At 35.5% G+C, this 15,117-nt stretch overlaps 1 protein-coding gene across 1 annotated transcript; it reads left to right on the forward strand.

Moving 5' to 3' along the window:
• The first annotated feature begins 919 nt into the window (after nucleotides 1–919).
• Nucleotides 920–6,533, forward strand: LOC133878659 (exosome complex component RRP45A-like). Its single transcript, XM_062317233.1, has 10 exons — nucleotides 920–1,208; nucleotides 1,343–1,552; nucleotides 2,013–2,108; nucleotides 2,306–2,420; nucleotides 2,719–2,799; nucleotides 2,896–3,084; nucleotides 4,530–4,804; nucleotides 5,010–5,068; nucleotides 5,373–5,611; nucleotides 6,104–6,533. The coding sequence occupies exons 1-9, from the start codon at nucleotides 1,072–1,074 to the stop codon at nucleotides 5,588–5,590; spliced, it is 1,380 nt and encodes a 459-aa protein (XP_062173217.1). The 5' UTR covers nucleotides 920–1,071; the 3' UTR covers nucleotides 5,591–5,611; nucleotides 6,104–6,533.
• Nucleotides 6,534–15,117: the final 8,584 nt, after the last annotated feature.

Genomic DNA, 15,117 nt, shown 5'->3' on the forward strand with positions numbered 1-15,117 from the left:
ACTCATATTCTCTTGGGCATAGAGAGTAATACGAGAGTACCAATAAAGTGGTCATACGAGAGTACCTTACATTAGGGTTTTGCTATAAATATTTTGGGGTTTTCCATATATGTCTGGACTTGACAAATGTCTCCAGGTGCTAGAGAGGAGAGGATGGCATCTCCAAACTTATCAGTTCCAGGTGGAGGTACAATACTTGTTTATCTTCAAATAGGCGAATATTCGCGCAAAGTGGAGATTGTTAGAACAAGTGACTCATATTCTCTTGGGCATAGAGAGTAATACGAGAGTACCAATAAAGTGGTCATACGAGAGTACCTTACATTAGGGTTTTGCTATAAATATTTTGGGGTTTTCCATATATGTCTGTACATTAGGGTTTTGCTATAAATATGTTATGTTGTAACTCTAGTTCATATTATTGAATATAACAGCACTCTTGTGGACGTAGGCGAATTGCCGAACCAAGTAAAATATGTGTCTTACTTCTCTCTCGACCTCTCTTTTCAATTCCTTATATTTCATCATCATTGTGTACGGTAACAACACGCTCCTAGTTCGCTGGTTGTGTAAAAAAATATATGCAGATGTGGGCAGTTATTATCTGCCTGCATTTTCACTCCTAGTTTGCGGGTCGTGTAAAAACTTATCAACCCTAATGTCAACGCTTACCTGAATTAAATAGTCAAATCGCTATCCACATATGATGTAATGGCCTTTTGAATTACTATCTAAATCTAAATAATGCGGTTATTACTATATTGAAATAAATTTACTCGGCTCGATTACCACCTTAATTGCTGGAGAGGTCCATTTTTGCTCAATTAATTAATTATTAAAAAAAAAAAAAAAGAACTGCACGTATGAAAATTTAAAAGTAGCACGGAAGCCAAACGCGCCCTAAGGATTTTAGGGTTTAGAGCAAGAAAAACCAACCAACGGACTCTAGGGTTTATACTTGACACTCGAGTCCCAAACCCAGAAAACCCTGAATCCCCCAAATTCGCATCCTCTTCTTCTCTTACAGGAATCCCTCTCATACACAAATTCACCAAGGGAGAGAGATCGAAAATGGAGCCGAGATTGGCCAATACATGGCGTTTAACAGTGAACGAAAAGAAATTCATCGAGACCGCTCTGCAATCGGACCTCCGAATCGACGGTCGTCGCCCTTTCGAATACCGAAACATCTCCATCAAGTTCAGCAGGCAAACATTTTCCCCTTTCCCCAAGTCATCGATTTTCTGTCTTTTTCTTCAGAAATCAATTTCTTCTACTTTTGAAATTTCACTTTTTGTTTGTTTCGGGGTTCGATTTTTATGCGTCTTTTGGTGATTTTCAGCGTTGACGGCTCGGCGGAGGTGCAGTTGGGTCAGACCCATGTGATGGGCTTTGTGACTGCCCAGTTGGTTCAGCCCTACAAGGACAGACCCAACGAGGGCACGCTCTCCATGTTCACTGAATTTTCTCCCATGGCCGATCCTTCATTCGAGCCGGGCCGTCCAGGAGAGGCTGCAGTGGAGTTGGGACGGGTAATTGACCGCGGTCTAAGGTGAACTTTTAGCATGGGTTTTTATTGGTAGTTTTAAATTTTGAGACTTTGTGTCGATTGTTCTTGTTCAATGACATTATGTGAAACTACCCAGTAAAACTAAGAAGCAGCTCTTTTGTACCTTCTAAAGCCATGCCATGCCATTTATAATGGATTGTTTGTTATTGTATTATATCATGCATTGTAAGAGTTCAAACATTTATTTTCCATGTGTTGCTTGGTGAAATTGCATTAAAAATGTCGAACTATGTGTAATTATGTTAGAGCTTTCAGCACTGACTGATTGTACTTAAGAATCTGAAATGGGCTGTGGGCGATATTGTCCTATGAATGTTCCCTACTAGCAAGTACAAGGAGCACATATGGGCATATGTTGGCCTTCCTAGAAAACTAAAAACTTTTTCCAAGGAAGGTTCTGAGTTGTAGTGAATTTATTTGAAGGTTTAAAGTGTTTGTACAGGGAAAGCAGGGCAGTGGATATGGAATCACTTTGTGTTATTTCTGGGAAGTTAGTATGGGCAGTCCGTGTTGATCTCCACATTCTAGATAATGGGGGGTAAGTTTCTGTTTTTGTGTTTGTGTGTGTGTGTGTGTGTGTGTGTGTGTGTGTGTGTGTGTGTGTGTGTGTTTTTAATACAGTTAATTCTTTCAATTGGGATTGAGGTGAGGCTCAGTTGAGTTGTACAGTTAATTTTTGCAATTCATTTTACTTTAGACTAATTTTTGTTTTTTATTCATTTATCTTGGAAGCAGAAACCTTATTGATGCTGCTAATATTGCTGCTTTAGCGGCTCTCTTGACATTCAGGAGGCCTGAATGTTCATTAGGAGGAGAAGATGGTCAGGAAGTGATAGTGCACCCACCTGAGGTCAGCTCTGCAAATTTCTTAGAATTAATTTTAGAAGTGCCCTTGCAGAAAACATTGAATTTGGTCATCAAATATTCAACTTATAAATATGGGAAACAAATCATCCCTTTGGACAGAAAAGCACATGCCATGACTAGAAGGGCAAGGGGTGCAGAACTTTGATATTGTCATTCTAGTATCTCATCATCCTTTTATGATATATTTTCTGAGCATAATCTTATTATGATTAAATGTATACTTTAGACTCTTGGATATACTATTTTTTCAGTAGCTGTTATCACATATTGCTTTTTGACAGGTGAGGGAGCCACTTCCTTTGATAATACATCATCTCCCTATAGCAGTGACATTTGCGTTTTTCAGTAACGAGACCAGTGTGGTAAGCATATGCTGTCTCTGTCAATAGGGCATATAAATTTGGAGCTTAGCTCCATTCATTAGGCGATTGTTTTAATCTAATGGGGGTGCCATTCAGGTGATAGACCCAACCCACTCTGAAGAGGCTGTTATGGGGGGACGAATGACTGCTACACTTAATGCAAATAATGATGTTTGTGCCATTCAAAAAGCTGGAGGTGAGGGTGTCTTGCAGAGTGTAATCATGCAATGTTTGCGAATTGCTGGTCAAAGGGCTTATGATATAACTACCAAGATAAAAAATGCGGTTAGTTTTTTCCTATGGAATGACCTTTTAAGACCTGATGCGCCTTTTGTGCTTCCTTGTAGCTAATATATTCAATTGACAAACATACAGTTTTTTGTACAATTTGCTAAACTTAATTATAAGAACTGGTTTCTATGCTTATAATTGGCAGTGATGAAAGGCAAATCATGGAGAATTTCGTTTTTGTCTCTAACATAAGCGCCAATCTTTGGCAAGTTTGGTGGGCAAGGCCTCATAAAAGCACTCATGATCAGGAGCACTCATACTGCATTCTGGAACATCTTTACTAGAGTAAATATTAAGGCATCTTAGAATTAGGCTATGATTAACTAGTCACAGCTGCATTGTTTTCATGTTATGTTTATGATTTATGTTAATAGATATGATTGTTATGGTTTATCTGGACAACATGTGATTCACTTAAGTTGTAACCAGTTTTACGATAGCAGAAGTGGTGTTTCTGATCTGTGATCTGGATTACATAATTGTCACTTTTTGGGTTAGTTCATGGATCAATCAGGCTATAAGCATTATGCATGTGTGAGAGTAGCTCAAAAGCTGGTGTATTCTTGTGTAAACCCAGACCCAGGAATTGTTATCGCATAATGGTTAGAACAATAGGTGATTATCCTAGTTTATTTGGGCTGTTGAAGGCTATATTTAGTTCTGTTTGTTTGAGGTTATGATTAGGATGGAAGCTTAGCCCGGGCAATGGCCAGAGCTCAAAAGGGAATTGTTGGATTCCTTTAAAGGCAGAGGGGGTGTGGATGCTGCTTTAAAGTCAAACATTGTAGCATGGTTCCAACTAATTTTGGGAATTCAATGCTTGTTTAACACATTTTGGAGACTAGAAGTGCTGATGTAGCATCTGGAACCATTAGTATCTTAATTTGACTATGTTTTCGTGGGATGACATGATATCCCTTGCCCAGATGAGGGTGAAACCGTGAAGAGAAGGGAGTTGAAGTCATAGCTAGAATAATATTTGAGTTCAATTAAGTCCCAATGGAAAACTGTGTTGGAATTTTATTTATTTTTTATTTTACTTCTGCGAACACAGCCAACAAGCTTCTAGAAGTGGACATTGGTGAAGCAGCCACCATCACAAGCTTCTAAGGATGCAACCTGCCATAGTTCTTGGTTCTTTTGAGTTGAGGATTCATTTTCTAACAGCCAATGCCATTATAGGTTTTTTTTCCTACAACCTTGAATAGCTAGTTGAAAAATATATGGTGTCGTTACAACCTTGCGTGGTTTTTTTAATTTCTTCAAGAGCAAATGACTCTCTCCCTCTCTCTCTGCATTGAAAATTAAGTCAGGTTTTGAATGTAAAAGAGTGAAAGCTCCTAACTTCTTTTGCAAAGTTGGCTGTCTTGATTGCAGCTTTTCTGTTGAGTAGATGTTTCTTACTTTATTTGTAATTTTTCTTCTGCAAATTGATGTAGGTTGAATCATACAACACAGAAAGAGCATTACGGAAGGTCAAGCGACATTCTTCTTCTGTTTCTTTAGATGTCAGTGGTGCTGATGTTGATGTAGTGAAGAACCAAAACCAATCTTTTGACCAGAAGGGTGTCAGTGAGAGATCAAAGCTGATACCTGGGAAAAGCATAGCTGATCAAAGTACAGATATAGAAAGTGAAACCAAATCATCTAGACAAGGGCAAACTAGCAGGATAGACGGAGATGCTAAGAACTTCATTGGAGGACCCTCAAGTTGGTATGTTCTCAGTCTGTCCAAAGTTTGTGACCCTGCTTCAGAGGAGCTTCTCTTAGTGAATAAATGATTAAGATTATTCTAGAACTTTGGCCACACCCCCACATGTGCTTGTGCATGGACGAGTGCACACACACAATCACACACCAAGAGCCCGTTTTGTTTATTCAAATCTAATGTTTTTGAGTTTCTTTTTTCTGTTTCTCAGGGATCCTTACACCGGGGGTGTTAATTCAGATTTCCTGAAAGCTTCTCTAGCTTCACGTGGTAAATAAAATTTATTGCTCATTGAATAACGTTTTAGTCTAGGCCTTCCAACAGACATGGGATAAAACAATGATGGTTACCAGTGAAAAAAAATCACAGCTACTTAGCAAAAATAAATAAACAAATGAAAGATCTCAGCTGCTCCTTAGTTCTCGTGCTCAACATTTTACCCTCCTTGATATATTCTTGTCTCACGTCTCTCTCTCTCTCTCTCTCTCTCTCTCTCCCTCCCTCCCTCCCTCCCTCTCTCTCTCCCCTCTGTGTTTTTTCCCCAAAATAATCTGTATCACACATAAACTTGCAGGAACATCAACACCAAGTAGGAAGGAAAAAGACTCGAGGGGAGAGAATATATCACGTGAAGCCATGCCAGTTGAACCACCTGAAGATAATATTTTAGCTTCTTCACCTATTGAGGTGGCCAAAACTCCTTTGCGGACGAATGGAGAGAAAACTTTAAAGGATGCTGTGAAGCCCAAGAACAGGAGAAAAAAGAAGGCATCCTCCGCTGGTGGAAGTTAGATGAACTTCTGTCACTAGCATGTATGTTGATAACCTGATTTTTCTGACACAATCTTTTTAGTCTTGGTTGCAGAAAACTAAATTTTGTGAGATCTTCATTATAACCTCGTGCAAAAAAGTTTTAATGTTTTTTGGTCTTAGAATCTAACGAGTATTTAGGGTACAATCAGTGGAGCGGGTATCAATGACATACATGGATTCCATTATAGTTCAAATAGTATCTTAACTGAGTTGTTTTGGTACTTCGAGGCCTTTGTAGTTGTTAGTATCTTGTAGTATGTATGTACTCTTTTATCTCATCAGGGTGGAAGCCTTGCATTTTTTTCCCATTCTAATGACAGCATAAAAAAGATCGGATATTTTCGCCGTGCTATTTAATGATATGTCACACTTGTCCCCTTAATGAACATTTTCTCCTTATTTTTACTGAACTACTACTGAGATCATCCCAAAAGTTGATGACTCTTTTTTCTTTTTTTTGTCGCTCCGTTTTTCATTGTTGTTGCTTGGCAGATACTGGGTCAGCACACTTAGAACTTACAGAGGGCAATTCTACTTGAAACTCTCAGACTTTGAAGGCGTGCGGTGTGACCAATACGAGCAGGAGTCAATTACCATTGGAATCAGAAGCAATAGAAGCGAGATGACTACTGCACCAAAGGTTTGGCTTGAGCAATGTGCCAAGATCTAAGTTGTTCTACTTTGACTAATGGATCAACAATTGCTTCATCTCCTCTCATTTTTGGCCGAAGTTACTAAGTTGTAAATTATTAAGTTGCTTCTTAGTAAGGCATTTAGGTTTGCACCCTATAGTGGATCATTAGGGCTTTTTTCCTTTTCCTTTTCCTTTTCCTTTTCCTTTTTATTTTGATTATATCCAAATGTACACCAAGATGATACTGAGATTATTTTTGTTAATGCACAGAAAATGATTATTATCTCACCTTCAAATTGCAATATTTCAGGTAATGTGGCCTTTTGTCTTGTCCTTACCCCTCAGTCTACCTAGAGTATCTACAACATCTCTTTGTTTGTTTCCACCAACTGGAAAAGGAGAAAAAGAAGAAAAAGAAATCACTAATTTGGTCTCTATGCAGTATGACTCCCATAGAAGATCAAGAAGTAAAAAGATAATATATGTGTTATAATTCCTCTCTTAAAGTAGTTATCATTTTACCATTTTTCTCTCACCAAAAAAAGGCAAAAGAAATTATTTTTTTTTTTAAAAAAAAAAAACATTCATGGAAATTCAAAATGAAATGTGTTATGGTACCCAAAGGGCTGAACAGGCATGCATTGGCATCGTGTGAAGGTATGTGATGATATGATGATTCCTGTAAACCCTTCAATTTGGACATGTCGCATGCCATCTCAACCCAAACAAAAGTGGACAAAATACCTTCTATCCGTTGAAAAGAACACAGTTTTCTTTCAAATTTGTCCAAAATAGCATTAAAAGAGTTGGAAAAAAATTTAGTAAAAAAATATGTGCTTATTGTATGCGATTAAAAAAATTAAAAAAAAAAAAAAAAAAAAAAAAGTCTTTCACATATTAAGGGATACATGACAATTTTAAAGAGTGGATTATGAACATGGGCGGAGTCAGGACTCTTAGCAAAAGAAACTAAACACGATCTATAAGATCCAATAAAAACGATACATATGAGCGTTGACTCTTTATCATAAATGATTAAACCATTTAACTTGTACTGCCAAAACAAATATTGTGAGCCAAAATAAGTGCAAAATAACTATTTAAAAAATTGATTGTTAGTAAGAAATCACTTAACGAATAACCACTCAAAGAACCCGAACCATTTAACTTTTTCTTTCACATCTTCAAAGTCCCAAACCAAATTGAGTTTCTAGTTAGAAGCTAACTAGAATATGGAGGAAACTAAATGAATTGGGTATTTTAGGTTTTTTGTGTTGGAAGAAGGGGCAGAAATAAAAATAAAAATAAAATAAAAGGTGACAAATATTATTTTGAGAGGATAAAGTTATAAAATAGGTATACTTTAAGAATATTTTTAAACACTTTTCCGAATGTGCCCACTCCAAGACGAATTTGGATCCTCTAAGACGCGGGTCTGCTCCTAGTTAAGAAAAACTTCCTCCCATCCAGTTTGGGGACAAAGGATATCCTCTCCAGTTAATTTTATTTGAAGGGTAAACTTGTCTTTTCAAGTTTTTTGTGAACAAATTTACCTTTTAAATAAAACTTAATTCAATGCTCTCCAGTTCAACTGAATTGGAAATATTTTGTTGTTATAAAAGAAGTTTAGAATTAAATCACTCATGCACTAAAAAAATGAGATATAAAATAATAATAATAATAATAATTTAAAAAAAAAAAAAAAAAAAAAAAAAAAAGGGTTAGGTTGCCCATCAAATCAAACCCTCCCACTACGAGCTCGATGTGAAGTTTCTGACGTTTCCCTTTTGAAAAAGATCGATGGTTGTGATTAACAATTATTAAAATTATTTTTGTGGGTATAAATATTATGTGGTTAAAAAATAAAAATAAAAATAAAAATCTTTGGTGAAATAATAACATAGCCTCCTTGCAAGTAGAAGTAGAATTCTCCCCTCTAAATGATATAACTTCATAAACAATTACTCAAAACTTATTTTTTTAAATTTTATATAAGTGCAACACACTAATATCACAATATAATCTTAACCTTTAAATTTTATTAATTACTGACCCATACCACACATAACCATCTCGATGACCGTCCTCGGAGATTATTACATGTTTGTTAGTGATTTTGCTTTTTGTCTTTTGTTTTCTTTCTCTCAAAATAAATACATTAACAAATAACGCAAAATACTTCTAAAAATAATTTTCACATTTATATTACATTATGACACTTTTTCAAATTAAAAACAGAAAATATTGCCCAAAATACCCAAATTTGACTATTATCTTGAACTTAATTTGAGAAGATGAGATCATGGGACTGCAGAGACAGAGCGGGAGGGGGGCTAGTATGGGCTATGGCATCGTTTCGATCCTTTGAAACCTTACATTAAAAGGTAAAGAAATATTGTGTTTGGGCCAAACAAACAAAGTTTGGCCCCTACCCATTAAAAGGCTTGGCCTTGCCATTAAAGGGCTTCACCTATTGGCAAATTGGCAAGTCTCTAATCTAAGTTTATAAGGCAAACTGTAGCCCCCTCTCTCCCCACCCACCCCCCAAAAAAAAGTAGGTAAGAAAAACAATCTAATTTTATTTTGTATATATATATTAATTTATTCTTCAATTTGAATATATTTTTTATTCATACTATAATCTCTCTATCTTAATTATTTCTCGTTCATACTTTAACCCTTTTTTTTTTTTTATTCCATCCTTGAATTTGGAGGATTACATATGAGTGGCGATCAATCGGTTGCTAACAAGTTTCAAACACTTTAATGATGCCCATTTGAATAAAAAAAAATAAAAAAAAAAAGTATTTTCTTTTGTCCTTTTCTATCTTTTCTCATGGCAATCCAAGAGGTCCACCACAAAAGTACAAAATGAACGTAGCAGCAAGATGTGTCAGCCTTGCACTAGGCAAAAGTAAGCATAATAAAATAAAATAAATAAACAAATAAAATGGAAATTAGAGACCCAAGGAAGATGTCATTATTCCTTTGAATGTAGGTAAGAAAATAAGGGCATATGTCCTTTTCCCCATGCAAAAAAAAAAAAAAAAAAAACTCTAAAATTGATGTGTTCATTGAAGTGGATGGTTCTTTGTTGGAAGTTATTCTCCATGGACAAAATTCAGATATGCTGCAATGGGTCTTTGACACGTGGGCTTAAGAGTGAATCACCTTTCCTTGTTTGGCCCACATGATCTGATCTTTCTCATCATAGATTGACACCTGTGTGGGCCTTCGTCATACATGCCTTTAATCAACCAATAAAAGTTTCAAGCTCCATGAATGAAATCAGGCCACCTAAAACACCCAATCCCATGCATCTCTCTCTATCTCTCTCTAGAGAGAGAGAAATGATTCCTATACAACAGTTATGCACATGTTATACAAGAATGTAAATACATGGAGTGAGCCCCATGAAGTGGGTTCCAATACATTGATCACACTTCATGTATCTACAGTTATGTACATGTTGTGCAAGGATCAATGCTCATATATATATATATATGTCTGTGTGTGTGTATGTGTGTGTGTGAGCGAGCTAAAGTTGATTTCGGTGTATTGTGCATATTCGATTTCCAAAGCATTATGCATGAGAGTGCTCTCTCTTAATGGGGCCGCCTTTCAAAATCACCCTCCATTTGTTAGGCTTGAAATTAAAATTTTTTGTTCGGATACTATGTTAAATCATAAAAGGTAATAATACTACATACGCATATTTCAACCAAATGATTTCACATTGCACATCAGTTATTGGATCAGATCTTGCTAAAAAGAATTCAAAGATTGATTGGTACCGTCACATCGGCTCAGTGAGATGAGAGTGTAGTATTATTCAATCACCAATTATTTCAAAAATTTAAAGCCAATAAAAAATAGTAAATTTAACATTTAATTAATACTTTAACACTATAAAAATCATTTCTTTCTGTTAAGAAAAATAAATGTTACATATGGATTTTCTAATTGTATTTTTTTAAAAAAAAAAAAAAATTAATTAATTAAGGATAGTTGTGCATTTTTAAAAGTTTTACAAGGATATAAGAGATATTTCACTCGTATACTAACCCTAAACCCTAACGGTAGGAGTGACATTGCAAGTTTTTCAAAAATGATGACCCGGCATTGTAACTTTTTAAAGATTAAGTGTATGATTACAAAAGTAATAAAAAATCAGAAAAGGTAAGTAAGTTTCCTTATACAAAATATTTTTTAAAATTTGAAAAAAAAAAAAAAAAAAGTGGGTGGGGGGTATATATATATATATACATATATGCTAGCATAAATAAAAACTCAAATTAGACAAAGTCATTCCTCATTATCTTTTTATATTAATTAATGGATCCGGCTTCCATGCTGTAGAGAAAAGTACCGGATATCTGCTGTAAAATAAATAAACGGTCCAGATTCATCTCCAACATATTTTAACTCAAACGACGTCGCAGATAAACATTTAATAAAACACGCCTTGACGCCGTTTAAAAGGGAAGGAAAAAATACATTCGTTGCCTCTTTTCAAAACCCACAACGTCACTCTGTTGTCCCCTGTTATACCCAACCTAAACAGAGGCCACGCATGAAGTGGCACAATAACTTTCCCCGTAAACTACATATATCAGGTCTTCGGTAGAGGCCAACTTTAGTTGCTTAAAACTCTCTGCATGTTTTATCTTGCTCCTTTTAACACATAGGAATGGGTCGTCGAATCTCTTCCAAGTTAGTAACCCTTCCATTTTAGTCAAAAGTCCCAACAACCAGACACATATATGATATAACATACCAAACAATTTTAAACCAAGAAACAACCTGCCCTCTCATCCAGAGAAAGATGAACCGTTTTCCCGTCCTCAAGAACGACCTGATTATCATACCCAAAAAGCTGGGTATACCCTTTATCAAAGGCCATGATTAGCAAATTCATGTGTGACAAGAAGCACTTGTAGAAAGCAGAAAACCATGAGAAGAAAACCCTGCTGAGGGCACCCCGTCTTCTTTCCGATCTTTCAGTCTATTTGGTAAACAAATCTAAACAAATACTATGGGTTGGTTCTTATTTCTGTGTTTGAGCTTGAAATATATATAGTTATATAACAAGGAACAAAAGGAAGAGTGTTGGGGAAGAAGAGAGAGGCTAATGTGAAGGAAAGACGAAAGGGAAGACTGAAGAGGAAGAGGTCCCTTTTATTGGTGAGTGACAGAGTGAGAGAGGTGTTGAGAGCTATTGAGCTAGCATACGTAGACAGATTTCTCTCTCTCTTTTATGTTCTTCAATTCTGAATCACAGTAAATGAAGTTTTTTATATTTTAATTCTTATCATTATCTCCTTCATTTCCTTTTTCTTTGTGATGGGTTTTGTGTTAGCTACTTATTAAAGTGAAAAACAAAAAAAGAAGAGTATAATTTTTGGGCTTGGTAAAGCAAAGCTTCAGTGTCAATGAATTGCTTACCAAGTATAAAAGAGGTAGACATGTTTGAGTAAGTTATTGATCTGTTGTTCAAAACGAAAACAAGTATTAAGGGCTTTTTGGCGGGTGTAAGTAAGTGAATACTTCTGTAAATAAGGAAGAAAATTCCATGAAAAGCTCTGTTGACAAAGGACGTGAAGCATGAAGTTGCAGCCTCATGCGTGCCTATGTTTGGGTTCTGTAGAACAACGTGGATGTATTTTTTTCTTCCCTTTGAAACGGCGTTAAGGTGTGTTTCATCAAACGTTTCTCTGGGACGTCGTTTGAGTTAAAATATGTTGGAGATGAATCTGGACCGTTTATTTATTTTACAGCAGATATCCGGTACTTCTCTCAACAGCATGGAAGCCGGATCCTTAATTAATAACACTATTGGCCAACTCACTCTTCAATAATTACTATTAAAAAAGAACCTCTTAATTAAACTCCTCATATATCTACAATTATTGGTTTTATTTTTATTTATAGTCCTAAACTATGCACGTTCTCTTTGTTTTACTTTTCTGAAACAATAAATATATAATTTTCAATCCTCTTAAATCAGATTCACTCACTTTACCTTCAATCTCCAGACAATTTACGTATTATATAACTTTTCTTCCGCATGCGTACCCTATTTTTCATGGCGATTTACATTAAAATATTTTTGATAAAAACATGATTTGATTAAATTAGTATCAATTGATTTGCTACATCACATTGAAATTAGTGAAATTGCATGTGGTGATTGATTATTGTTTATACATTTTTAAAAAAAAAAAAAAAAAATCTTTGCATAAATTAAAGTTTGAAGTGTCATTTCAATGAAGTAACTTCAAGGTACCTTTATTTACTTTATAATGTGAAAAAAAATATTGAGCATGAGTTATTTGATTTCTGACAAGATTTGATTCACATGAAATCACATCATGTTTAACGTTCCTGGTCAACAGGTAATTAGTTGTTAAAACATGAATATTCAAGATATTGTTTGTCCTATTTGTAATTTAGGGTTGCTAGTTGATGATACCCTCAATTTTTAGGTTTAGGGTACTACAGTCTAAAAAAATTGGCTTGGGGTAACTAGTAAAAACAAAATAAAGATTGAGCCAAAAAAAAAGAAAAAGAAGAAGAAGAAAGTATTTATAACTTTACAAATGACGTAAAATGGTTTACGTCGTTTGAACAGAATCAACGTAAAATGGTTTCCGTCTAACAACAAAAATAAACGTCATTTGTGGGTGCAAACAATGTTAAAAAAATTTCTCAACTGCATTTTCGTGACTGTTGACAAACGATGTGAACTAAGCGACGTCAATTGATTGATGTCGTTTATTTCACTCTTCATGTCGTTTTTCAAACGATGTCGAACAACTGAAACAAGAGAATTTTTGTTGTAGTGTAAGTCTCTTACAAACTACGTAACAGTACTTACGTGACACTTATCACGTCAACTACTAAAATGTAAATTGTCACATGGCAACCCACATGACACTTACCACATTTACAAATTGACTTGATCGATAATTCACCAACCACTTACTACATCAGCCACTAAAATCATGCAGACTGTCACATGGCACACATTTCCATGAAATGTGGACGATTTGTTAGGAAATTAATCTTATTTTTCAAGACCCGTGCGATACGAAAAAATAAGAAAAAAGCGAAATGAAAGACTTACAAACAATCACACAAGAACACAAGATTTACGTGGTTCACCACTAAAAGCTACACCCATAGAGTTGCAGCAGATTTCATTATGATAGAGAAATAATACAAGAGACTATTACAACCTACAAACGTTGATTAAACTATTCAACTTCAAATCTCTATAGAAAACCTAAAAAATACCTGTCGGTATTTCTACAATTTTCTTATCACAACAGAGTCTCAAAACAGGTCTTTAAATAGAAAACTTGAGTTTTCAAGCAGTTGTGTTCAAACGCTCTCACGACGTGTCCAAACGCGACTAGGGTTTCATAGCTTTATACCCCGCATGTTCGAACACGTCAACACACTGTCCGAACATGCCCAAAAAAGCGTACATTCTAGAACACCTATTCGGACGAGCCTTGCTGCCTGTCTGGACAGGCTTGGCAAAAGCCTACTTGTTGGAGTGCCTGTCCGGACATACCAACTTGCTTTTCGAACAATCTCCACAAAATAATACGGTCACATAAGTTTGTAAGGGATAATAAAAAGTATAGTATCTAAACATTATTTTAAAAAAAGAATTGTAACATGCATGCCCTTTTTCACTTAAAAATTACTCAAGCATAAATTGGTATCTTCGCCCATAGTTATATACAAAACAAATGAAGTCAATTATCTCTCGATTAAAATAAGAAAATTAGAATCTTGAGAGCCACATAAAAAATTTAAAAAAAACAAAAAAAAAATTGAAAAAAAACAAAAAGAGAAAAAGATTCTTTCAGCCGATCGACGTGCAGCCTCAAGATTCCAAAGGCTCATAATCTTGTATGGGTCCCAGTTCTTGGCACCCTCTCTCAAATTGGATGGAACCTATATATTGATCATGATGATTAAACTGTCTCATCAAGGAAGATGATGATTAGGCACTCACCTTATGGCCTCAAAACAAGGGAAGAGAAGGGGTCTATGTGTCATGAACCAATGATATGATCACACGTGGACCATGGTGGATGACAGATCTGAAATGCAACCATACTCTTTATATAATCACCAACTTGTGATGTCCTTTTTGGACCAAAGTATCACCCACTTGTGCATTGTGTCTCTTTCATTTCTTAATGACTATTAAAGAAAACCAGTGAGATCTTACCTCAGCTGGGAAATATTATGCAGCAATGGAAAAAAGTCAAACCAGAAAAGATTTTTTTTCTTCTTCTATTTTTTCTTTGTTTGACAGGTAAAAACTTTGTTCACTTGGCCGGTAATCGTATTTTCAATTAGTGTTATGACAAAACTAATATTCCAGGATCACTAAAGAAGCAGAAAAATTATAAAATATCAAATAGTCATAACACAAACTCAAGAAACACCAAGATTTAATAGGTTCAGTCTAACAAGCCTACATACATTGGCGGAAACGATCCAGAAGAAATTCACTATCAAAAGGATGGAGTACAAAGTGCAATACAAAGAGCAATCACTAAAACTCAAAAGCTCCAATACACCCAAATCTCACTCTCACACAACAAAGGAGAACTAAATACAAAAGAAAAAATTTCTCTTAGTTCCCTTCTCTCTTAGCACACAAGAGATATACAATGAGACATACAAGTGAGGCAACAAAAGGGACTTATCTCTTTAAAAAGGAGCTACCGAAACTGCACTTCAAACTGCTAGACACCCTTCTCCTTCTCTTCTTTTTTCTCACCCCACACACAAAGGGACCGGAAGAGGCTTCTCTCGCACACTACACTCCAAGGGACCAAATGAGGCT

Source organism: Alnus glutinosa, chromosome 9 (assembly GCF_958979055.1).
Source record: "Alnus glutinosa chromosome 9, dhAlnGlut1.1, whole genome shotgun sequence".
NCBI lineage: Eukaryota > Viridiplantae > Streptophyta > Magnoliopsida > Fagales > Betulaceae > Alnus > Alnus glutinosa.